Source organism: Podarcis melisellensis (genome assembly GCF_964234715.1).
Source record: "Podarcis melisellensis genome assembly, chromosome: W".
Classification (NCBI taxonomy): domain Eukaryota; kingdom Metazoa; phylum Chordata; class Lepidosauria; order Squamata; family Lacertidae; genus Podarcis; species Podarcis melisellensis.
This window is the reverse complement of record NC_138535.1, coordinates 8,757,949-8,783,843: the sequence shown is the minus strand read 5'-3', so window position 1 is coordinate 8,783,843 and position 25,895 is coordinate 8,757,949. Positions and strand designations below refer to the sequence as shown.

General features: G+C 49.1%; 2 protein-coding genes across 2 annotated transcripts in view; both read left to right on the top strand.

Annotated features, from left to right (window-relative positions):
* The window catches only part of LOC309361268 (uncharacterized protein), a gene marked incomplete at its 3' end in the record, with an annotated part of 324,188 nt that overhangs the window by 220,151 nt on the left and 78,142 nt on the right, over window positions 1–25,895 (top strand). The window lies entirely within an intron of this gene.
* On the top strand, window positions 1,021–24,681 carry LOC309361163 (uncharacterized protein). The gene is made up of 3 exons (XM_081896132.1): window positions 1,021–1,388; window positions 3,704–3,774; window positions 24,534–24,681. Exons 1-3 carry the CDS (start codon window positions 1,144–1,146, stop codon window positions 24,617–24,619), a joined length of 402 nt encoding a protein of 133 aa, XP_081752258.1. The 5' UTR covers window positions 1,021–1,143; the 3' UTR covers window positions 24,620–24,681.

Here is a 25,895-nt window from a genome sequence, read left to right as displayed (position 1 = left end):
CCACGCTGTCGTTACGCCCTCCAAATGAGGCCTCAGTGATGCATCAACGCATGCTTTGAGCATTTCTAGCTCTTGTTGCAGCCTCTGGCTATCTTCAGCCAACACAGCCCCACAGCTTGCATCACCTGCTCCAGCTGCTGGCCAGCCAAGGGGTGATTTTGGCTCCCATTGGTTTGCTTCCCAAAGCCCTTCGACCAAGAACCATCCCCTTATTCTTCTGGACCACGTTGCCCAACTCTTTAGAGTGAGCTTTTCCAGAGGTATATTCTGGCTTTCAGCCATCTTCTCCCGTTCTCCCGTTCTCCCAAGGTGCCCCTCAAGCTGTACTTACTCAGTACCAGCTGACTCCGGCCTTCCTTTGCGTGGAGAAACGTCTTGAGCTGCGTCTCAGCTTCCAGCTCTTAGCTGCTTTTTAGCTCCAGCTCTCTGTGTATCAGAAGCTCTCATTGCCTCTCAGATGCAGGCAATTAATCATTCTTGCTCTCCGGCACCCACGCTGACTTCAAAGCGTTCCTGGAGCTCACACCGACTGCTTTACGAACGTTGTCTGACCTTCCATAACCTGTGCGAATAGATATCGATCTGGCCCTTGATCGATAGAGCCGCGACTTCAGACAGCTTTACGATCCCAATCAATCACTTACAGCGGTCCGGCACGCTTCCTCCCAAGCTGCGCAATAACTCCTGCTGTCTCTTCTCAGTCACGGCTTTTAGCAGAGTAGAACACAGCGTGTAAAGCAGTCTTGCTCCTTGTAAGCACACATAGACAGATTCGTCTATTTACAGCTCTTTATTAAAACATTACAGCATCAAAGTCCGTCACTGCTGGCAGCCATGTCTCCCTCTCAGATACACAGAGGGAACATCCTTCTCCCCTCAGAGTCACAGGGGGAACTGAAAGTACAGGGAAAAAGCTCCTCCTTAGCTTCTGTCTCCTCCCAGCTTCTAACAGCTGACGTCGGAATGTGACGCACACTCAGAACAACTTAACCAGTTAAGTTCTGAACACTCACAGCCACCACCTCCACAGGCTTTGCTCAGCCAGCCTTTGGCCAAGCCCCCACCTTCGGCCAGCCAGCCAGCACATCCAGTGGGTTCACCTTCAACCAGGCAGCCTTCGGGGCTGCTCCTGCATTTGGGCAGATGGCTTCTTCCACTACCCCTGCATCCAGCAGTGGGAGCGTCTTCGGGGCACCATCCAGCACAAGCACCACCAGCTCCTTCACTTTTGGACAGCCTACGGCCACTGCAGGCACCAGCCTCTTTGGCCAAAGCAGCACCCCTGCTTTTGGGCAGAGCTCCACCTTCAGCCAGGGGGCATCCATTTTGGGGGGCCGCCGCCACCACCCCAACATCCTTGGCTGGATTCAGTTTCTGTCAAGCTTCAGGTAAGAAGGCATGTGCAGGGACCAAGGGTAATGAGTTAAGCGGGAGAGGAAAGAGCCGTAGCTCAGTGGCAGAGGGACTGCTTTGCATGCAGAAGGTCTCAGCTTCAGTACCTACAATCTCCATGTTGGGTCAGGAGAGTCGATGAGACTCAGTGTGGACAATACTGAGCTGGTTGAACCCAGTGCCCTGGCTCAGTTATAAGACAGCATCCTATGGTTCTGTTCAATTCAGCCCTTCATTCAGATCCATGTGGACTAGATTCTTGCTTTATTTTTTAAGGGAAAGGTCCATGACTCATTGGTGAAACATCTGCTTTGCATGCAAAAGGTCCCAGGTTCATTCTCTAGCAGCATCTCCAGGGCTGGCTGAGAAAGACTCCCTGCCTGAAATCCCGGAGAGCCACTGCCAGTCAGTGTAGACAATACTGAGCTTGAAAGACCAGTGATCTGACTCCAAATAAGACAGCTTCTGGTGTTCTTCCTGTGTTCCCATGAGGTGTCTTGTGGCACCTTAAATGGTATCCCACAAAAATTTAAAGGTGACTTGAAAAACCTCAAGTTTTCAGAAGAAATATCAATGATCCGGGGCATTTTTAGTTTTCTCACTGAAAGAATTGGAAATGCAGTTGCTGCCTGGAGTCCCCTGTAATGTACAGGAAAGGTGATGGGGGAAGCCCAGGGCATGATCCATCAAGACATTCCACTCCCCAGAAGCACAGCAGGGGGATGGGGCGGAGGGAGCTCTCCCCATGGATCACAGTGCCCAAAGGTGGAAAACTAATTAGGTTTCAATATACAAGATGCACATTTAAGAAAGAACATCCCCCCTCCCGCCCTGCTAATTACCGGGACAAAATATCTTTAAAAGGCATAAGTGAGCCCTGCCTACAGGAAAGGGGCCTTAATTACAAGAAAGTGCCTTAGTTTTGATGGCAGGGTGTGCATTTTGAAGTGAGCAGGGGAATTCTTTTTAATACAAACATTTCATTATCTTTTCATGGGAACAGGTGATTAACACAGCTCCAGATCCTTCTCGCACAAAGGAAATCTGAGTCCTCGGCTGGGACTCATTTAGCAGTTGCTGCCATTTTGAGATGTATTTAATGGAAATCCAGGCTTTTTTAATTCCTTCAAGATTTTAGAACCTCAGCATTGCTCAGTATTTTTGCTTTTTTTGGAGAAAAGGCGAGGTGATGGGAGTTGAAGCTCATCCATGTACAGAGGGCACCACGTTGCCTATCCTGGCTTAATGTAACATGTTGAGGCCATGCTGTGCTTATCACTAAGCCCACAATTAAAACCATTTTGCATAGCAATCAAGGCCAGCAAGAGCAAGGTGACATCACTAAATGTAGGAAACTGCCATATACTGATCAGGTGATCAGTGGTGTCTACATGGGCTGTCAACAGCTCTCCCACATCTCAGGCAAGGGAGTCTTTCCCAGCCCTTCCCAGAGATATGACTGGGGGTTGAACCTGGGGCCTTCTGCATGCAAAGCAGGTGCTCAACCCCACTGAGCTATGGCACAGTCCTCCTCTCTCCTCCCCACTTCCTCTCAAAAGACCTGGGCAAAGAAGTACATTTTTGTGAAAAAATATACAAGGAGGGGGCCACACTCAACTCGTAAGAGGGGAAGTTCCATAGCCTGCCACACATCAATGCACCTCCTACAAACTTGACATGGCAGTGGCATTTCTAGCAAGGCCTCATCATTCTGCACACGCAAGTCTATATTCTGTGGTCTCCTTCACTGACTTGTTCTCCTCTAGACACTTTGGATTGTATCTCCCAGCTAACCTGGCTGTTTGGACTACAGCTCCCATCAGCCTCAGCTAGCACAGTCCAGTGGTTCCCAAAGTCTTTCAGGCCACTTCCCCCTTGGTTCCATAAACTCATCCCCAGTGCTCCCTACCCTATAAAAAGCATTATTCAGAATTTGCATGATTCACCAAGGGCATTGACAACACAGTGGAATTCAAAACACTGTGTTAATCAATGGCAGAGTTATTCAAAAGACAAATATATTTAGGTTAATTAATTCAACAAAATTGATGAACTTGATCCAGTGATAACAGCTTCCCACTTTGGCAACCCCTAGCCTGGACAAAGGGACTGGCTTGGCAAGCTTGCTCTCATGCATTCTGCCCCAGACACAGGATCCCAATACTTGGAAGGGACTCCTGGCATCATCCAGACTGACTCTTCCCCTCAAACTCATATCTTTGGTTCTAGTCCAGCAGTCCTCATTTGTCTTGTATCTAAATGCTGACTCTTTCTCCCTGCCCTCTTTTCTTTCTTTTTCTCCCATGTCCAGCATTTGGCTCAAGCAGCCCAGGCCCTATGTTCGGGCAAGCGACCAACACCAGCGGGAACCTCTTTGGCCAGGTAATCTTTCCTAAACTTATCGTCACACTTCTTCATGGGCAAAAAACCCCCTATGCTTGGTTCTGGTGGGAAGAGCAGGGGAACCCCCCTTAGGGGGTTATATATTCCAAGACCGTAGATCAGGACTGGCCGATGTGTTGCCCTCTGGATGCTGCTCATCTCCTGCCTCCCATCATCCCTGATCACTGGCCATCCTGGCCGGGGCTGCTGGAAGCTGGAATCCAACAACATTCTGGAGGGCACTACCTTGGTTCATCCTGCCGTAGATTTGCATTGTGGTCGATTCAGGGACATGCAAGGAAGTGCTTCATACAGTGCAGAGTAATATGAGTCGAGGATACCTTAAAGACCACATGAGCTTTTATATCCTAGCTCACCCGACCATGAAAAAATGCCTGTGCTCTGCCTTCACTGTTTGAAACAGTGATGTTGCTGAACACCAGTTTTTGGAAACCCCAGGAAGGAGAGAGTTGCTCCATTTGCTTAGGTTCTGCTTGTGGGTTTCCCATTGGGGCAACTGGGTGGCCACTGTGAGAACAGGGTGCTGCACCAGAAGGGCCGCTGGCCTGATCCAGCAGGCTTTTCTTATCATCTTAAATCTGTTCCCCAAAATCCAACCTCCCATCTTGCAGGAACTCATTGGCTGGCTCCTTTCCCGCCTCCCTAACCCACCCTCCCCGCCCACTTTGCTAATCTCACAGGATTCAGATTCTTTCCCCTGGAAAAGATGACTCCTGTGTGCTTAGCAGAGTAGGGGGAGGAAAAGCCTAGAAGACGAGAGGAAATATGTTGTCCTTTGCAGCTTGCGAGTGTTCAGATGTCTATAGCCCACCGCAATTCCCCAGAGGTACAGATGAAGTTGAACACATTGTCTGAAGGGAAATTCTGTTCCTGCACATAACTGTGACCTTATGGGAAGTCTTGCTATGGGAAGTATTGCTTCTTTTCTCTGGCATTCTGGGAAGTCTCGCTTATAATCTTTCCTCTGTTTCTGCACACACTGTACGAACCTGTTCCAAACACCAAGACATTCCCTCATCGCTCAGTTCATTTTAAGTTCATGATGACCTGTTCTCAATGCATAGCTGACCACATCTACGGAACTCGATTGTTATATTCTTTCATGTTATGATCAATCATTAGTAATTGTTTTAGTCATGCTATATCAATCTTTAGTTATAATTTAATTAGGAGATTTCATGCCTGTCTGGTTCCAACCTCGTTTCCCAGCCTTTAATCTATCGGTGATTAATGTTCACATGTAATTCCCACCTCTTACATGTAATTCCCGCCTTGTATGTATGTTAACCAATCAGTATTAAGTTTCTTTGTGTTTGTATCAACCAATCAGCCACAAGCACACCTGTGGCAATGTTTGTAATAATCAATAAAAGAGAGTTCCCGGGGCTTCCCCCGGCGGACGCCTCTTGTGACACCTACTACTCGTCTCCTGTGATTTTAATCTCAAAATTAATTATGATAAGACAAAGATTATGCAATTCAGAAAGAGAGGGAACCCAAAAGGCTGTATAATTAATGGACATCTAATACAGGAAGTTAAGCACTTCAATTATCTGGGAATCACATTTAAAAATAATATGAATTGGAATACACATATATGTGCTGCTATAGCTAAGGCCAAAGTGACAGCCCACCATATAAAATCCTATTTTTTTTTCTCCAGTAGGAAATAGATTCATTCCAGCTGTATTGCAAGTGATTGATATGAAACTTTGTGCCCAACCTCTATACGGCACACCAGTGTGGATTTCAGGTGACCTCAAGAGGTTAGATAAATTTCACGCTTCCCTTTTGAGGTCATTATTAGGACTTGCAAATTCAGTAAAATATGAAACAATATGTTGTGAGCTGGCTGAGGACCTAAGAGCATGGCTGAGGACCTTGAAATATTGGATCTTCCTCCATTATAGAGCCCTATCCCCTAATTCTCTACTTTACGATCTTTTAAATGATAGTGCAAGCTACAATCTATCATTGATATGTAGGAGAAAACAAGCTACAATCTATCATTGATATGTAGGAGAAAACTGGATTCGATAGGGCTCACTCTAACTGACTTTGAAATCTCTGATCCCAAAGATACATGGGAAATTATTAGGAAGACTCTTACAGAAAAAAGTGTTCTCGCCATGCTTGAGGTTGCAAAGCATAGCACCTGCTCTCTTATCCACTTAAATCTACCTTTGTGTAGAGATTTCCAAAAGGGATACATGACAAATCTGAAGAAACATGAATCGTGTAGGCTGTTTATGTTGGCCAGATTTAACATGTTTCCCTTGGTGGTAGTGAGAGGAAGATATTTAGCTATCCCAGAATCAGAGCGTCTCTGCAAATGCAGTAAAAAGGAACTAGATACTTTAGAGCATATATTCTTTTCCTGTGATTTTGGCAGTTATGCCAGCATACAATTATATGAGGCCCTAAAATTCAATAAACAGATTTTTACTCAACCAACTGTTCAGGACATGCTGGCGGACAGCAATGATCAAATTACTTTAATAGCGGCCGAATTTTTAAGAGCTGTCCATGAAGAAAGAATGGGCCATGATAAGGAGACTTAGTGGTTGTTAATGGTAGGTGATGTTGTTGCGTTGTATTATTATTTTATATTATATTGTATTATGTTATTCATGTACACCGTTTAATTTCTGAGAGTTAAGAATAGGACTAGGATAAATTGTGTTTGCTGTACCCATATTTTACACAGTTTTTATAAGATGTCTGTTTGTTAATGTGTGGTGTGATATGCCTAATAAAGGATTTTGAATTGATTTTCATTCCTACATCTGGTGACCCCCGACGTGCCAGATCCCTTACGCAGTCGAACCCCTGTACTTCACTCGACTGGAAAAGTCTCAGCGCGCTAATTCGTGAGTATGGGAGGGGAATTGACTAAACTGCAGAAAGAACATGCCAGGGAATTGCTTTCTCTAGTTAGACAGCGGGTTGTGGGTGTTCATGTTTCCTTAAAAGAAATTGAACAATTGCTTTGTGAGATCGCTTGCCAATGCCCCTCCTATCCCGAGACTGGTTCTTTGGAGGTGGAGACTTGGCAAAAGATCGGAAAGACCCTCTTCGCAGAACCGAGGGCTCCGATTCATTGTCTCATTGTCTGCTCACCTGGCAGAAATGTGCAGAGTCCGTTGCTAAATTTGGACCCCAGGTCCCCCAGGCGTCTCCTTCGGCCCCTGCTCTTTTGGCTGTAGCAGACAACCCCCCCCCCCTTATCCACAGCTTTTGCCTCCTTCTCCTTCGCAGCCCGGCCAACCCCTCCCTGCCTCTCAGCTGTCTCAGCCTGCTTCCACCCCCCCATCCCCCCTTCCCTCCCTCCCTTGCCTGCTCCTACTGGAGCTGTGCGTGCCGCACTTTCTCAGGCAAGGCAGAAAGGGCTCCTGTCCTTAGAGGATGAATCTGAGTGGGCTGGGGAATTACCATCTGCTTTCCCTATTTCTTATACAAACCAAGGGACTGCGCAACAACAGGTGTTGTATGAGACACTTCCTTATTCTGTTATGAGAGAACTGAGGAGGGCCATCGCTGATTCTGGCATAAAATCCTCCTATGTGACAGGGATGCTGGAGGGGATAGCAACTGGTTACACAATGCTACCCCAAGATTGGAAAGATTTGATGTGCATGCTTCTGTCTCCAGCGCAGTATGTAGTTTTTGACAGTGAATTTAAGCATGGCGCTGTAGCCCTGTCTGATCCGCAGCATACAGCCAATTAACTTTATGGTGCTGGCCTGTTTGATAATATAACAGCCCAGGCAACGCTGACACCTGTACATTTTAGTCGCACCGCGACCTGTGTACAGCGCGCCTTTCAGAAAGTCCCTGTCTCAGGGCAACCCCTGAGCTCTTTTGTTAGTATTAAGCAACAACATTCGGAGCCCTACGATCAATTTATAGATAGATTGAAAGAAGCAGTCACTCGGCAGGTTGATAATACTACAGCCCAGAATGAATTGATGAAAAAATTGGCTTTTGAAAATGCAAACACCGACTGTAAGAAGGCTTTGCAGTCAATCATTAATCATCCTAAATTTGATCTGGCGGATATGATTCAAGCCTGTGCGGAAATTGGAAGCCAGAGCCATGCGATGTCCTTGCTTGCCGGTGCCATCCAGGCTGGCAATAAGCCAACTGGTAACTGTTTTAATTGTAAGCGCCCTGGTCATTTTGCAAAAGAATGCAGAGCACCTGGCGGTGGGGCGCACAGGAATGGTGATGCTAATAAGGCTAAACCTTCCAAAAAATGCCCAAAATGTGGTAAAGGCTATCATTGGGCAAATCAGTGCAGGAGTTCGGGAAAATCCATGTTGGCCCTGCTCTCTGGCCAGGAGAAATAGAGAGCCCATTGCCGTCAGCTCCCACCATTGACACTCTTCCTAAGGAAACACCTTCAGATTTCACCATTGATTTAATTAATCAGGAAACCAAAGATGCTGTTTTACCAGGTGAAATCGTGCTCATGCCCACCCAATTGGCAGACCCACTACCTCCTAAGGTCGCAGGTCTGATTTTGCCCAAATTCTCTGCAGCCAAAGAAGGAATCATGGTTATTCCTTCAGTCCTTACTATGTGGGCACAATAATGCTTCAACTTTGGAGCCATATGCCCATGCAGTTAAAAAAGGGTGAGTCTTGGGCACATTTGGTAGTGCTTCCTACTCCTCCTACTGCTTCTATTATGGATAGTAATTTGCACCAGCTCTCTCCTCTCTCTCCACAGCTATTAGCTGTAATCCAGAGGATCGGCGAACAGAAAATTCTACGTAAGTATAAAATTAATGGCAGAGTTCTGGAAGGCTTGATTGACACAGGCGCAGATGTTTCTGTAATTTCCAGTAGTTGCTGGGACCCCACATGGCCCCTTGAGTCTGCCTCTGCAGTTTGGGGTGTGGGTGGGCCCCAAACCTCTTCTAAAAGCGTACAGTGGCTGCCTGTTTCTCTGCCTGATAGCTCTGAAACCATTGCATATATCCAGCCCTGTGTGCTGAAAATCCACCTCAATCTGTGGGGCAGAGACCTGCTGCAACAATTACAAGCTACCATTCAATTTAATGAGTAAGCTTGCGCTTCCCCTTAGCTGGAAATCTACCAGTCCGGTATGGGTAGAACAATGGCCCATAACGGGCGAGAAATTAATTGCTTTAAAACAATTGGTGAATGAGCAATTATTGGCTGACCATATAGAGCCTTCAGTAAGCCCCTATAATACCCCTGTCTTCGTCATAAAAAAGAAAAGTGGGAGATGGAGATTTCTCCAAGACTTGCGGAAAATAAACCAAATCCTTGAACCCATGGGGCCTTTGCAGTGTGGTCTGCCTAATCCAAATGTGATTCCACATTCTTATCAATTGGCTATAATAGATTTGCAAGATTGTTTCTTCTCCATTCCCCTACAGGAGAAGGATCGTAATTTTTTTGCTTTTACTGTTCCTGTATTGAATAATAGTCAACCAACAGAAAGATTTCAATGGAAGGTTCTACCTCAAGGAATGTTGAACTCCCCCACCATGTGTCAATATTATGTGAATCAAGCCCTTCAGCCCTTTCGCCTTCAGTATCCACACCTTCTGATTTGTCATTATACGGATGACGTGCTTATTAGTGGGCCAAGCCTCCCCACTCAATGGAAACATGATTTGATAACTTGTTTGTTACTTTATGGTTCGAAAATTGCCCCAGAGAAAGTCCAGGAATCTTCTCCCTTTCATTATTTGGGGCACAAAATGATAGCTAGCTATTCCAGTCCTATAGTCCCCGAACTCCATGTCCAAAAAACAATGAAATATGTCCAGCTGCAGCAATTGCTGGGCAATATCAATTGGATAAGACCCTATTTTAAAATCCCTCTTGAAGTTTTACGGCCGCTTTTTTCAGCCTTAAAAGGCCATCACTCTCCTGGTACAAAAATCACCTTGACCTCTTCTCAACAGCAGACTGTTGCCCAGTTAAAGGAACTTATGCGTCTCCACTGGGTTGATCGAGCAATCCTTAATGTTTTGCCCGATGTAGTCATAATGACAGATTCTGTCCAACCCTTTGCAGCCATTATTCAGTTAGGCCCATCAAAAGTTCATATAATTGAATGGCTGTATTTACATCATACGCCAAAGAACACGGTAACTCCTTTAGTGGATCTCCTTGCTCAGCTCATCAGCAAGGGACGCCGTCGCTGCAAAAGCCTCTTTGGCGTTGATTGCAACCAAATTATTGTGCCCATGCCCCTAGAACAATGGGAAACTGCTCTCTCCAATAGTATGGATTTGCAGTGTGCATTAGCCGATTTTGTCGGCCAAGTGGGTTGCCATATCCCAGCCAACCCTCGCCTGCAAATGAGCAAACAAATTTCCCTGTCCTTTTCTTCCATATTATCTCCTGTCCCTTTGGATGCCCCTACTGTCTTCACTGACGGAGCCCCCTCCAGGGGGGTAGTTGCATGGCAACAGAATGGGGAATGACACAGCCTCTACACTCTTCCACAAAAGTCTGCCCAGCGTTCTGAGTTAGCAGCTGCTGTCAAAGCTTTGCACCACTTCTCCAAACAGCCCTTTAATTTGATTGTGGACAGTCTTTATGTTGCAAATGCCATAACTCGCCTACAAGGCAGTTATGTAAGTCCTTTATTGGATGACAATTTATTGAGCCTTTTTTTGTCTTTGCAATTGCTTCTTTCCAATCGCTCCCATCCACTTTTTGTGGTGCACATTCGCTCTCACCAACCTTTCCCAGGCTTTCTCACTGATGGTAATGCAAAAGCAGACTCTTTACTCAGGGTTTTGCCTGTCTCCCCCATTGAAAGTCATGCTTTCCATCCTCAAAATGCGAAAGCTCTAAGCCGCCAATTCCAAATTCCGTTGGAAGCGGCTCGTGCAATTCTCCAGCAATGCCCTCAATGTTCTAATCAGATTGGCCACCCCAGCCCTGGTGTTAATCCCCGTGGGCTGGAGGCCAACCAGTTGTGGCAAATGGATGTAACTCACTTTGCCCCCTTTTCACCTTGGAAGTTTATACATGTTTGCATTGATACTGTCAGGGAACTGACATCTAAAGCGCCGGAGGCGCAAAGGCTCACTGAGGGTGAGAGAGCAGTAGCAGCGGAAGAGGGAACCAGTAGAGGGCGAGCAAGAACTCCAAGGGAAAGTGAGTCGGAGGGATGGCTCAGAGACGCTTCAAGCGAAACCAGTGGGGAGGTCTCAGGACATCCTATAGGGACACCCACACCTCGACGGAAACTGTCACGCCGAGAGGCCAGACGACGTGTTTCCGTTAAGGAGCTTTTATGTTGGAAACGTTTCCGAAAGCAGCCACTTTCGGATTCTACTAGTGATTGACGCAGCCATGCTGGAGGGGCTCCGTCACAGGCAGAGGTTTGAAAGCCTGATCAAACTCTGAGGGACTTGCATTTTACGCACAAGCAGCTCATCGTCCCATCACAGCAATCCGAAAGTCTCCGAAAGCCAGCTTGTGCAGGGAGAAGCATCATGAGCAATCCAGCCGGAACTGGGGAAGCAGGAGCAGCTGGAGGAGGTCCAAGCCTGGAAGAAAGGTACAGGGCGTTGGAGATCCAGTTGGCGCTGCAAACGGCGAGGCTTGAGGAGAGGAGGGCTCAGGATGCAGAAAAGGGAAAGGAGAAAACCACCCCTCTCGCCAGAAAGGTGCCAGGATTGGTGCAGAAATTCGGGGGGGATCCCAGGAACTATCATGCCTTTAGAACAGAGATGCAATACGCTCTAAACTTGCAGTTTGATGACTTCCCCGATGAGGAATCGCGAGTGGCGTATGTGATTGGCCATCTCGAATCCGGGGCGAAAGATTGGGTTAGACCCCTGATGGCAGCGAATAATGAGATCTTAAAGGACACGAGGAAGTTTTTTCGTGCCATGGACCTGATGTTTTCCAGCGATATTGAGCAGGGGGTGGTGCGAAGGCAGTTAATGGCTTGCCAGCAAGGAAGCAGATCTGTCCGTGAGTACTGGACTGAATTTACCATGTTGATTCACAAATTGGGGTGGGACCTATCGGCGGAGCCCATCCAAATGCTTTTCGAAGAGGGGCTTTCTTCAACCGTCAAAGATGAGCTTTCCCGGGGCCCCAGGGCGGAGTCTATGGACCAGTTAACCAAATCTGCGCTGGCCATAGGAGCGCGCCAGGAGGCGAGGGCTATGGAAAAGCGGGAAGGGAAAGGAGACCGTTGGAGGGAGTTCCGCATTCCAGACATTCCAGAGCCACCTTTCCCGCCGGCAGAGCCGATGGAAGTTGGAACAGCGCGGGCGCGCGCAGTTTCAAATCCCAGTGAAGGGCGGAAAAAGGAGGGAAAGAGCGCCAAGAGATGTTATCTCTGCCAACAGCCAGGGCACTTTGCCAGAGTTTGCCCACAAAGAAAGGAATGGCAAGGGATGGCAGGAGCTGTTGGGGGAAAGGAAGAGGAAGGCAAGGAGCAAGTAAAAGCCAACGCCTGGCTGCCACCATTGGGGCACAGCAGCCAGGCCAAAGAGCAATGAAAGTGCCCATGCCAGAACCCCCCAGACCCGCTTTAGTGATAGAGGTGTTACTAGAACTGCCAAACGGACACCCACTAAAGGTCAAGGCGCTTTTGGATTCAGGCAGCTCCTGTAATTTCATGAGTAAGGAGTTTGCAGCTGAGCACCAGATACAGACTATCCCTTTAAGTAACCCCTTGCAGGTGACTACGATTGACGGCAGAGAGCTGTTGGGGGGAGAAGTTAGCCAACAGACTGTCCCGATGATAATGAGAGTGGCAAGGCACACCGAACAGATAGCGTTTAATGTGGCCATCCTGGGAGGAGCGCCCATCATTTTGGGGATGAGCTGGCTGGCGCTACACGATCCGCTAGTGGGCTGGCATCAGAGGGTGGTCTCCTTTGGGTCAGCGCATTGCCTAGAACACTGCAAGGAGGGGAAGGTTTCGGGAGGAGACAGAGTCACCCTAGCGGGGATGGAAGTGATGGACAAAGGGAAGGTGCCCCCGCAATACGCAGATCTGAGCAACGTATTCAGCGAAAGGGAAGCAGACAAACTGCCACCGCATAGACCCTTTGACTGTCAAATCAACCTACTCCCAGGGGCCCAACTCCCAGTAGGCAAGCTGTACGCCATGTCAGACAGGGAGATGCAGGAGCTGAGGGAGTTCATTGACAAAAACTTGAAGCGAGGTTTCATCAGAGAGTCCCGAGCGGTGGGGGGCAGCCCAGTGTTCTTTGTGGACAAAAAGAACACAGACAAACCGAGACTGGTGTGTGACTTCAGGGCCCTCAATGCAGTGTCGGAGCCCCTGGCTTTCCCTATGCCCCGAATTGATGACATTTTGACCAGAGTAAGGAAGGGAAAGATTTTTACAAAACTGGACCTGCGGGGGGCGTACAATCTGATACGCATAAGGAAGGGAGATGAATGGAAGACCACCATGTTTACCCCGTTGGGAGCCTTTGAATACCTCGTTATGCCCTTCGGTCTACAAGGGGGCTCCGCGTGTTTTCAAGCTTTTATAAACCACGTTCTGGGACCTTTGCTCTACAAGAATTGTGTGGCCTTTTTAGACGACGTGTTGGTGTATTCGGAAAATGAGGAACAGCATGTGAGGGACGTTCGAGAAGTGTTGGGCAGGCTGCAAGCCAACCAGCTGTGGGTGAAACTGGAGAAGTGCCAGTTTCATACCAAGGAGGTGGAATTCCTGGGGTACCGCTTGTCAGACAAGGGATTGGCCATGGATCCAGGCAAGGTCCAAGCGGTACTGGAATGGAAGACACCGAAGACCAAGAAGGACGTGCAAAGATTCTTGGGATTTGGGAACTTTTATCGGAAGTTCATCAAGAACTTTGCCCACTTGACGGCGCCCATCACCGACTGTCTCAGCAGCAAGAAGAAATTTGTTTGGACGGCAGAGGCGGATCGAGCCTTTGAAGAACTGAAAAGGGCTTTCGCCTCGGAAGAACAACTTCTGCATGTGGATTTACGAAAACCCATGAGAGTGGAAACAGATGCATCCGACCGGGCGGTAGGGGCGGTCCTTCTTCAACCGGGGAGGAGTGCGTCAGAGTGGAGACCGTGTGCCTTCTTCTCGCGGAAGCTGAATAAGTCCGAGAGGAATTACACGGTGTATGACAGGGAACTACTTGCCATTCACGAAGCATTCCGGAGGTGGAGACATTTATTAATTGGGGCACAACACAAGGTGCAAGTGTGCACCGACCACAAAAATTTAGAGTATTGGAGAACAGCTCGAGTGCTCAACCAACGACAAGTGAGATGGGCACAGGAATTCTCCAAATTTAACTTTGAGATTTGTTATGTGCCAGGCCCAGAAAACGTCAGGGCGGACGCGCTCTCACGCAAACCAGAATATTGGGAAGGGGAGGGGGTGATCGAAGAGAGACATGTCATCCCGGAGGACCGCTGGGTGTGTGGGGCGGCGATGGTGGGGCAACGAGAACTGGTGGAGGAAACGGAAAATGATGAATATGCCCAGGATAAGCTCAGAGGTCTCAGGGGGGAGGGCGAGAGCCCCGGAGGTTTTGAGGAAAGAAATGGGGCATTGTATTACAAAGGGGCACTGTATATACCCGAAGGTGAATTGAGGGGGAGAGTACTCAAGCAGTTGCATGATAGCCCCACGGCGGGACATTTTGGGCAACACAAGACCATGTGGTTGGTTACCAGGGAATTTTGGTGGCCTAAGGTGAGGGAAGATGTAAGGGAGTATGTAAGAGGGTGTGACCAATGTCAGCGAGCCAAAGGGGAAAGAAGGGCGCCGGCAGGGTTATTAGAACCTTTACCCACACCAGAACGGCCTTGGGAAGCGATATCAATAGATTTTATGACGGATCTGCCAAGGTCCAAGGGGAAAACAGCCATCATGGTAGTAGTAGACCTGTTAACTAAGATGTGCCACTTTGTAGCATGCTCACATGCAGTCACAGCGGAAGAAACGGCGAAGTTGTTTGTGGAACATATCTTTAGGTTGCACGGGGCTCCCTCGAGGGTGATCTCAGATCGAGGCAAACAATTTACTTCCAGGTTCTGGAGGAAGCTCATGAGCTTGTTACACGTGGAAGTCAATTTTTCAACTGCCCGGCACCCTGAAACCAACGGGCAGGCGGAAAGGGCAAATGGCATTCTTCAACAATATCTTAGGTGTTATGTCAATGACAGAGAGAACGATTGGGTCGAAAAGTTGGCGTTGGCAGAATTTGCCTACAATAATGCGGAGAATGTGTCCACAGGGATGAGTCCCTTTTTGGCTAATTACGGGTGTCACCCCAGGGCATTTCCAGGGGAAGGAGGGGAGAGATGGAGCGTTCCAGCGGCTGAACATTTTGTAGAAGAGATGGAAGCCATCCATCAGCAGCTCCAGCTCAACTTAGAAAGGGCTAAGGCACAATATAAGAAGCAGGCAGACAAGAACAGAAGGGAAGGTGAAACCATAAGGGTGGGGGATCAAGTGTGGTTGTCAACCCAAGGGTTGCCGTTCAAAGGGGGTTGTAAGAAACTGAGGCCCAGAAGATTGGGACCCTTTGAGGTGATTCAGCAGGTCAACCCGGTAGCTTTCAAACTCCGATTACCCAATCACATGAAATTGCACCCAGTGTTCCACAGGTCGTTACTGTCACCATACAGGGGAGGAGGTGAAGGGGAGCACGTCAGGGGACCAGCCTTGGAAGAGAGGGAACGCCGCAACCATGTAGCGGAAATCCTCGATTCCAGGTGGAAGGGAAATCAGGTGGAGTATTTAGTGGCGTGGGAAGGGGAACCGGAGTCAGAAAACACCTGGGTAAGTGCGCAGGAAGTCAATGACGAGGTTTTAACAGAAACGTTCCATCAAAGGTTCCCGAGGAAACCTCAGCCGATAGCAAGGTTTAGGAGGGAGTATTTCGGCACCACCGATGAGGAAGAGGAAATGGAAGGGTTCGCGGAGTCGGAGTTGGAAGAGGGAGTGGACTCTGATGACGAAGAGTACCTAGAGAGTAGGAACAGCAACAAGTGGAAGGAAGTGTTCGCGACGTCGGAAGATGAGGGAGGTTCTTTCAAGGGTTTTACCTCCTCACCGCCAGTAGGAGAGGAGACGGGAGGGGGTGAAGGGGGCCCTGGAGGGGAGGTGGATGTCAGGGAACTGACATCTAAAGCGCCGGAGGCGCAAAGGCTCACTGAGGGTGAGAGAGCAGTAGCAGCGGAAGAGGGAACCAGTAGAGGGCGAGCAAGAACTCCAAGGGAAAGTGAGTCGGAGGGATGGCTCAGAGACGCTTCAAGCGAAACCAGTGGGGAGGTCTCAGGACATCCTATAGGGACACCCACACCTCGACGGAAACTGTCACGCCGAGAGGCCAGACGACGTGTTTCCGTTAAGGAGCTTTTATGTTGGAAACGTTTCCGAAAGCAGCCACTTTCGGATTCTACTAGTGATTGACGCAGCCATGCTGGAGGGGCTCCGTCACAGGCAGAGGTTTGAAAGCCTGATCAAACTCTGAGGGACTTGCATTTTACGCACAAGCAGCTCATCGTCCCATCACAGATACATTCTCAGGTTTTATTTGGGCCACCCCTCAAAGGGGTGAGCAGGTTAAGCATGTTTGCAATCATCTTGTTCGTGCCATGTCAGTCATGGGCAAGCCCCATTCTTTAAAAACTGACAATGCCCCAGCGTATTGTGCAAAAAGCTTTGCTCAATATTGTGAAACCTGGTACCATTTATTTGGCCTCCCTTATAATTCTCAAGGCCAAGCCATTGTTGAACGTGCTAACCGCACTTTAAAAAGTGCTTTAATCCGGCAGGAAAAGAAGGCCGGAGTCCCAGCCTCGCTTTCCGAAAAGGAAGGCTGGTTGGCCAGCGTTCTCTTTACTCTCAACCATTTGAATATTTCCATACAGGATCATCAATCTTATACTCGCCTCCAGAAGCATTTTCAGCAGACAGAGATACTCCCAGCCCCACTGGTCCGCTATAAAATATTACCCTTCAATGAATGGAGTGAACCAGTGAAATTGATTACGTGGGGAAAGGGTTATGCTGCAGTTTCTACTCCACAGAGTGCTCGCTGGGTTCCCGCACGCTGCGTCCGCCTCCATCATGGCTTGGCAACAGGCTCTGCAGAATCCGATACCACAGTTCGACGGTCAACTGCAGATCACCCAGGATGCGACGCCCGGTCCCCCCAGGACTCGCAAGCGGGGAAATCGTAATGGACCAGTGACGTGGGGCCAAATAAAATCACTCTCACTTCAAGCTGAACAGTTCCGAAGGGAACAGCAGTTGGAAGCAAGCCCTGATAATTTGCTTCTGTGTCTCATTTCATGCCTTAATATAAATTCCATGATAGTGCTCATTTTCAGTGTTTTGTTTTTGCCCCTCTCTGCTTCCGCTCCTAACAGCGGTGATTCCACACCAATAAATGTGTGGGAATCTTTTGCAAAAACCCTTAATGTTTCTTCTTTCTGCCTCACCCAGCAGGTATCCATCGGTGAAATCCTTGGTTCTTGCCTTATCCCTGTTTGTCATGATCCCTTTGATATACAAAATGACACCTGGTGGTTCTCATCCCTACCCCAAAATGATTCTCTCCGCTCCCTTGGTTATGCCGGTTACCAACTCTGGGGTAACCAAGTGCGCCGACGCCCATCGTTGGCCATTGATTTATCAACCCCGTACGTGGCATCTTATACTATTACCTGGGCCCGTATGGTGAATTGTACAAAAGCCAACTGTGTGCAAATGGGCACACAAGGCTAATTTCAATTGCTCTGATTATGTAAATATTTCACATATATATAAATACACAGAGCTGCCTGACGGCTGGTTCTGGTCGTGTCCAGGCTATACGTTTAATTATATTCCTGCGAACATTAGCCATGGTACACCCTGCTGTTTAAGCCATTTGTCCATCATTTTACCCAAAAAGCATCATTTATCCCGCTCTCGATATCGACGCGCTATAGAATTGAGTAATGATTGTGACGATTCTGTCTCTCTCCCTAGCAGATCTGAATATATTTCTCTAGCTGTCTCTCTCTTAGGAGTCCCTGGATTGGCTGTACGGAATAGCAGGAATATTAATTATTTAGCTTGCTCTGCAGCAAAAGCTCTGAACTTTACCTCACAAGCCCTTCACCTTTTGAACAAAGAGCAGAGTGAACTCCAGCATGGTCTCCTGCAGAACCGCGCTGCTATCGATTATCTATTGATGCTTCATCACTATGGATGCGAACAAGTGGATGACATGTGCTGCTTTAATATCACTGACAATTCTAAGGCTATTCAAAAACAGATTTCTCATTTACAAAATCTCACACATCACATCAAACAGGATGTTGGATTTCCTGCCTTCTGGGATTCCTTCACCCAGTGGCTTACCGCTTGGCTGCCAAACCTTACTTGGCTTCGTAATCTCTTTCAATATGCTATTGTCATAATTTGTATATTGATTTTACTATGCTGTTTCCTCCAATGCATTCCTGGCCTCATAAGTCTTTTCTCTCGGCTTCTCTCTCCCCCTCAGCCACCCAATAAAATCATTGCTGCCTACTTTGCGAAATGGCAACACCAACAGTAAATCAAAGGGGAGATATGGGCAGATTTATTTTGAGCATGCGTTGGCAAACCACGTATCTCGTAACAGATAGGTAGCCGTGTTGGTCTGCCATAGTCAAAACAAAAAAAAATCCTTCCAGTAGCACCTTAAAGACCAACTAAGTTAGTTCTTGGTATGAGCTTTCGTGTGCATTCATTCTGAAGAAGTGTGCATGCACACGAAAGCTCATACCAAGAACTAACTTAGTTGGTCTTTAAGGTGCTACTGGAAGGATTTTTTGTTTTTGTTTTCACATATCTCGTAGTATTTTTTGTCCCATCCTCCCTGGCGAACGTATTTTGGGCATGCGCTGGCAAACCACGTATCCCGAAATATTTTTGTCTTATTCACCCAGAATGCCTCGCAAACAAGAAAAAAGGGGGAGATGAAGGGAAATTCTGTTCCTGCACATAACTGTGGCCTTATGAGAAGTCTTGCTATGGGAAGTATTGCTTCTTTTCTCTGGCATTCTGGGAAGTCTCGCTTATAATCTTTTCTCTGCTTCTGCACACACTGTACGAACCTGTTCCAAACACCAAGACATTCCCTCATCACTCAGTTCATTTTAAGTTCATGATGACCTGTTCTCAATGCATAGCTGACCACATCTATGGAACTCGATTGTTATATTCTTTCATGTTATGATCAATCATTAGTAATTGTTTTAGTCATGCTATATCAATCTTTAGTTATAATTTAATTAGGAGGTTTCATGCCTGTCTGGTTCCAACCTCGTTTCCCAGCCTTTAATCTATCGGTGATTAATGTTCACATGTAATTCCCACCTCTTACATGTAATTCCCGCCTTGTATGTATGTTAACCAATCAGCATTAAGTTTCTTTGTGTTTGTATCAACCAATCAGCCACAAGCACACCTGTGGCAATGTTTGTAATAATCAATAAAAGAGAGTTCCCGGGGCTTCCCCCGGCAGACGCCTCTTGTGACACCTACTACTTGTCTCCTGTGATTTTCATTCCTACAATTGTCTACTTAATACTTGCTTTCTACACTCATGGCTGTCCCGTCCAATTCATCGGTCAGGTTAGCAGATAATACCAAGCAGTACCAGTAACTCTTGGGTGGTGGTACCTAAACCCTGGAATCTGTTTCCAGCTTCAGGACAGTCAGTCCTAGAGAATGACCCTTTTAAATAAGCTGTCAAAACTTTTCAGGGATGTTTTTATGTGCCTTTGTGTATGTGTGTTTTATCTTCTTCTGTCCTGTTGCAACAAGATCCGCAAGGGGACTGGAGGCCGTGCGCATTCTACTCCAGGAAACTCAGCAAGTCGGAACAGAATTACACCATCTGGGACAGGGAGTTGCTGGCCATTCATGCAGCCTTCAAAGCGTGGCGGCACTTCCTCGTCGGAGCCAAACACACAGTGCAGGTACGCACGGACCATAAGAACCTGGAGTACTGGCGCACGGCGCGGTTCCTGAACCAGAGACACATCCGCTGGGCGGAGTTCTTTGCGGATTTCGACTTCAGGATAGAATACATCCCGGGAAGCAACAACGTCATGGCGGATGCGCTATCCAGGAAGCTGCAGTATCTCGAGGAAGCGGCACCGGTGGCAGCCAAACACATTTTCGCACCGGAAGCGTGGGCGTGCGCTTCGGCCACCGTGGACCTGGACGCCGTACGTCGCGCGCTGCAAACGGATTCCTTCGCACGATCCAAGATGGAGGAGGTGCGGAGAGGCACAGCGAAGGACGACGAGTTTCAGCTACGCGACGGGCTGCTCATCCGCAAGGGGGCCCTCTACGTGCCGGGGGACGACCTCCGCGCGAAAGTGCTGCAGCAGTTACACGACGCACCCAGCGCCGGGCACTTCGGCAAGGACAAGACGGCGGAATTAGTAGCCAGAGACTTTTGGTGGCCCAAGATGAGGGGAGAAGTCGCGGATTACGTCACGAGGTGTGACACATGCCAAAGGGCCAAACCAGTACACAGGCCACCAGCGGGATTGTTGGAACCGCTACAGACGCCTCTCGAGCCGTGGGAGAAAGTGGCCCTGGACTTTGTCACAGATCTGCCCAGCTCGCGAGGCAAGACAGCGGTGCTAGTGGTCGTAGACCTCTTCACCAAGATGGCGCACTTAATTCCTTGCGCGAAGGTAGCCACAGAGGAACAGACAGCCAAGCTGTTCATAGACCACGTATTCAAGGTTCACGGCTTGCCGCGGTCCATCTTGTCCGACCGGGGTCGCCAATTCATCTCGAGCTTCTGGCAGAAGCTGCTAGGCATCCTGAACGTGAAGATCAACTTAGCGTCGGCAAGACATCCGCAAACCAACGGACAAGCGGAGAGGGTCAACGCCATCATGCAGCAGTACCTGTGATGCTACGCGAATCAACAGCCCTCGACCTGGGTGGACTACCTACCGCTAGCCGAGTTTGCCTACAACAACACGAAGCACGTATCCACAGGGGTGACACCGTTCTTCGCTAACAATGGACGGCATCCCAGAACCTTCCCGGGGTTAGAGAAAGCGGGGGAGGGGGAAACACAGGGAGCGGAGGCTTGGGCAGAGGAATTGCGGGAGGTCCACGAGCAGCTCCGAAGGCATTTAGAACGGGCAAAGCAAGCATACAAGGTGCAGGCAGACAGGCACAGGAGAGTCGGGGAAGACATACGGGTGGGGGACTGGGTCTGGTTAGCAGCCCAGGCAGTGCCGGCTAGGACGTTAGCTAAGAAAAAGCTCAGACACAAACAGCTAGGACCTTACCAAGTCGAGGCACAAATCAATCCAGTGGCCTTTCGGTTAACACTCCCGGAGGGTTCCAGAATGCACCCGGTATTTCATAGATCAGTGCTTACACCCTACAAGGAACCCCACAGGTTCCAGGCGCCAGGGAACGTACCAGACCCACCCCGCAGATCGCCAACAGGAGGAGGGTCGCCGAGAGCAGGGCCACTCAACGAGGTCACGGAGATTTTGGACTCGAGACGGGGGGAAGAGGGGGTTGAGTATCTCCTCGCCAGGGAAGGTACCCCGGCCAGCGCCAACAGCTGGGTGCAGTACTATGCGGTGGAGGAGCACTACCTCAAAGACGAGTTCCATGCACTCTTCCCACACAGACCTATGCCGGCAGATTATTTCGACGAATATCTTTTCACACCCACACTTTCAGCCAGCACGTTCCAGGGGTTCTCATCAGACGAGGAACCAGCACCCGACACACGTTCCCCGGAGGGATCACTTTCGGGGTTTGCCACAGACCGCTCTTATTGGTGGGACAATCAACCGGAGGTGGGGTGGAGCAGGGAGCGGCTGAAGGGGCCTTGGCAGGCAGCATCCCCCGAGGCGACCGGGGGGGAGACGGACATGGACGTGTTGGGGAAGGACCCTGGGTTCGAGCACAGCTGCAGAGAGATGGAAACGGAGGAGATCGACGTCAATGAGCCCATTCCGGACTGGCCGGACCCAACCAGCCGGTTGCACATCAGAGGGGAGGAACTGTATCCCGCACTCACCCCCACAACACTGGAGCACCTGGAACCCGCACCCGAAGAGGAGGAGGGGGGAAGGGGGGGCTTCGAAGGGGGGATGGATGTCAGGGGTTCAGGAGCAGAGGCACAGGGGAAGGAGGAAGCGGAGAGCGAAGGGGAACAATCCGAAGGCAGTGTAGGTGAGGATGACAGTGGGGCAAGAGATTCCATGAGTCTGTCCAGTGATTCGGAAGATTCCCAGAAGGGGGCACCGATAGCCAGAGCAAGGGGGGTCCCGGGGGGGACGCACCAGAAGCAAGGGACCAGCGGTGACTCCCAAAGCAACAGCTGGAGATCGGGACCAGCTTCCCCATCGGAGCGTAGCGGGGGGGAAGGGTCCCACGTGTCAGGGCCGGCTTCCCCTCCAGGGGAAAGAGAAGATGAGTCAGGGCTGACCAAGCCCCTATCGCTGAGTGAGGGAACAGAGGGGAAGTCAGAGCTAGCTAGCCCCCCCAAAGGGGGAAGCAGTGAAAGGAGCAGTGTAACGGTCAGGAGGAAGGTTGCCGGCTGGGCGCGCGTGCCAAGTTCAAATGCACAGGCGCGCGGGACAGCCGGGAGCGCAGACTGGGAGCCAGGTCCTAAAGCACGCCGGAGGCAGGGGGAAGAATCCGGGGACTCTTCAGCATCAGAAGAGTCCAGAAAGGGCAACACCCCAGCGGGCAGAAGGACCCAGAGGAGAAAGGAGCATAGGAGGTGGTGGAGCAAGGCTAGGGTCTTGAACTGGTGTCTGGGGGGAGGAGATTCAGACGGAGCTTCAGCGGTCTAGGGTTGAGACATAGAGCTGCGCGCCGCAGCTTTGGAATGGAAACGGAACCTTAATAAAGACTTTTGTATATAACAAGAACTGGCGTTGGTCCTCTGTGAGCTGGGACCTTGGGCAGCTCTGACAGTTATGATTGTGATATTATGGCGTACAGCTGATGGAAACCTCAAATTAACAATCTCAGAAAATTAGAATATTAAATGAAATCAGCAAAACAAGGACTGCAAATAGAGCAATACTGGACCTCTGAGAAGTAGAGGCATGCATATGTACTCAGTACTTGGTTTGGGCCCCTTTTGCATCAATTACTGCCTCTATGTGGTGTGGCATGGATGCTATCAGCCTGTGGCACTGCTGAGGTGTTATGGAAGACCCGGATGCTTCAATAGCAGCCTTCAGCTGTTCTGCATTGCTAGGTCTCATGTCTCTCATCTTTCTCTTGGCAATGCCCCATAGATTCTCTATGGGGTTCAGGTCAGGCGAGTTTGCTGGCCAATCAAGCACAGTAATCCCATGGGCATTGAACCAGGTTTTGGTACTTTTGGCAGTGTGGGCAGGTGCCAAGTCCTGCTGGAAAATGAAGTCAGCATCCCCATAAAGCTCATCTGCAGAAGGAAGCATGAAGTGCTCCAAAATCTCCTGCTAGACAGCTGTGTTGACCCTGGACTTAATGAAGCACAGTGGACCAACACCAGCTGATGGCATGGCTCCCCAAATCAACACTTCACACTAAACTTCAAGCATCTGGCATTGTGTGCCTCCCCATTCTTCCTCCAGACTCTGGGTCCTTGGTTTCCAAATGAGATGCAAAAGTTGCTCTCATCAGAAAAGAGGACTTGGGACCACTGAGCAACAGCCCAGTTCTTTTTTTCCCTTTAGCCCAGGCAAGATGCTTCTGACGTCATTTCTTGTTGAGGAGCGGCTTGACAAGAGGAATATGACATTTGAAGCCCATCTCCAGGATCCTTCTGTGTGTGGTGGCTCTTGATGCACTAACTCCAGCCTCAGTCCACTCCTTGTGAAAGTCCCCAACACATTTGAATGGTCTTTTCCTGACAATCCTCTCCAGGCTGTGGTCATCCCTGCTGCTTGTGCACCTTTTTCTTCCACACTTTCCCCTTCCGCATTACTTTCCATTAATGTGCTTCGATACAGCACTTTAGGAACATCCAACGTCTTCTGCAATTACCCTTTGAGGCTTTCCCTCCTTATGGAGGGTCTCAATGATGGCTTCCTGCACAACTGTCAGGTCAGCAGCCTTCCCCATGATTGTGCTTCCTACTGAACCCATTGCAGGTGTTATGGATTGAATAGCTACTGCACCTTTTCACAATATTCTAATTTTCTGGGATTGTTAATTTGGGTTTTTATCAGCTGTACCCCATATTCATCACAATTATAACAAATAAAGGATTGACATATCTCGCTTTGTATGTCATGAGTCTATCTCATATATTCGTTTCACGTTTTAAGTTGAGTTACTGAAATAAATGAAATTTTCCACGATATTCTAATTTTCTGAGTTTCACCTGTATACTTCTGGGTTTTGCCGCACACGCAGAAGCGTTCTGTGCACTTCACACATGTGCAAAAGTGCTCTATCGTGCTTCACACTTGCTCAGAAGCGCCACTCTAGTTGCAGACTTTTTTGGGTGCGAGTGGCACCCTGAAACGGGTCATGTCTGCAACCTGAGGTACCACTGTATCTAAAATAAATATAGAGTCGGAGAATTTGTCAGCCCACTAACACTTTTTGGATCCTAGCCCAAGTCTGCAGTGTTGCTTAAAAGGAATGCTTCTAGTCCTCATGGAAGCTGGCCCCTGTGTACCTGCGAGCCAGTACCTGCGAGCCAGTGAAAACAGTTCTCCCCCACTTTTTGTTCCTCCTTACAGCAGACTTCTTCTGGCAGGGGTCTCTTCGGGTCTGGAAGCAGCGGCGGGAGTTTTTTCAGTGGCCTAGGAGGAAAGCCAAGCCATGAGGCAGCAGATAAGAACCCTTTCAGTGCCACCGGTGGGGGATTTGGTTCCTCGGCCACCCGGAGTAAGTACTGCCAAGTCTTGTGTGTTCAGTGTCATAGCCAGTCCGTCTTTGTTCCTCAGAACTGGCTGATTCACACAGGGTGTTCTCTCCCCCCCCCCCACCAAATGCTGGAAGACCAGCATCACCTATGTGTCATCACCTTATGTGAATGACCTATCCCCTCGTGTAGAACTTCCCCTTCATTGGAGCACTTTATAAATCGAATCTGTTTGCATTGACAGTGGAAGCAAGGAAGCAAGTGATCAACTGGTGTGGACAAGGGACCTAATTTCTAGGCCATGTGTCGGCAAACTAAGGTCCGTGGGCCGGATCAGGCCCAATTGCCTTCTGGATCCGGCCCGCGGATGGTCCAGGAATCACCGCTTGGATCGCCAGCTTGCACGTTCTTTCCCTCTCCCTCACACGGCGGCGGCAGCGCCTCCTCCTGGCTTCTCCCTGCCCTGCCTAGAGGAGGAAGGGGGCTGGGCTTTGTTGGTGCCAGGAGCAGCAGCACTTGAGTGGCTATCATTTTAAGCAGCCCCTCTCCAGAGCCCTTTCGCACACCGCTCATCATCCCTCCACTGGCGCCAGCCTCTGCAGCTCGCAAGACACAGGTAAGCAGCCACTGGGGCTCGTGGTGCTCTTGCATCATTTCTTGTTGTTGTTTAGTCATTTAGTCAGGTCGAACTCTTCGTGACCCCATGGACCAGAGCACGCCAGGCACTCCTGTCTTCCACTGCCTCCCGCAGTTTGGTCAAACTCATGTTCGTAGCTTCGAGAACACTGTCCAACCATCTCGTCCTCTGTCGTCCCCTTCTCCTTGTGCCCTCCATCTTTCCCAACATCAGGGTCTTTTCCAGGGAGTCTTCTCTTCACATGAGGTGGCCAAAGTATTGGAGCCTCAGCTTCATGATCTGTCCTTCCAGTGAGCACTCAGGGCTGATTTCCTTAAGAATGGAGAGGTTTGATCTTCTGGCAGTCCATGGGACTCACTAGAGTCTCCTCCAGCACCATAATTCAAAAGCATAAATTCCTCAGCGATCAGCCTTCTTTATGGTCCAGCTCTCACTTCCATACATCACTACTGGGAAAACCATAGATTTAATTATACAGACCTTTGTTAGCAAGGTGATGTCCCTGCTTTTAGAGATGCTGTCTAGGTTTGTCATTGCTTTTCTCCCAAGAAGCAGGCGTCTTTTAATTTCGTGACTGCTGTCACCATCTGCAGTGATCAT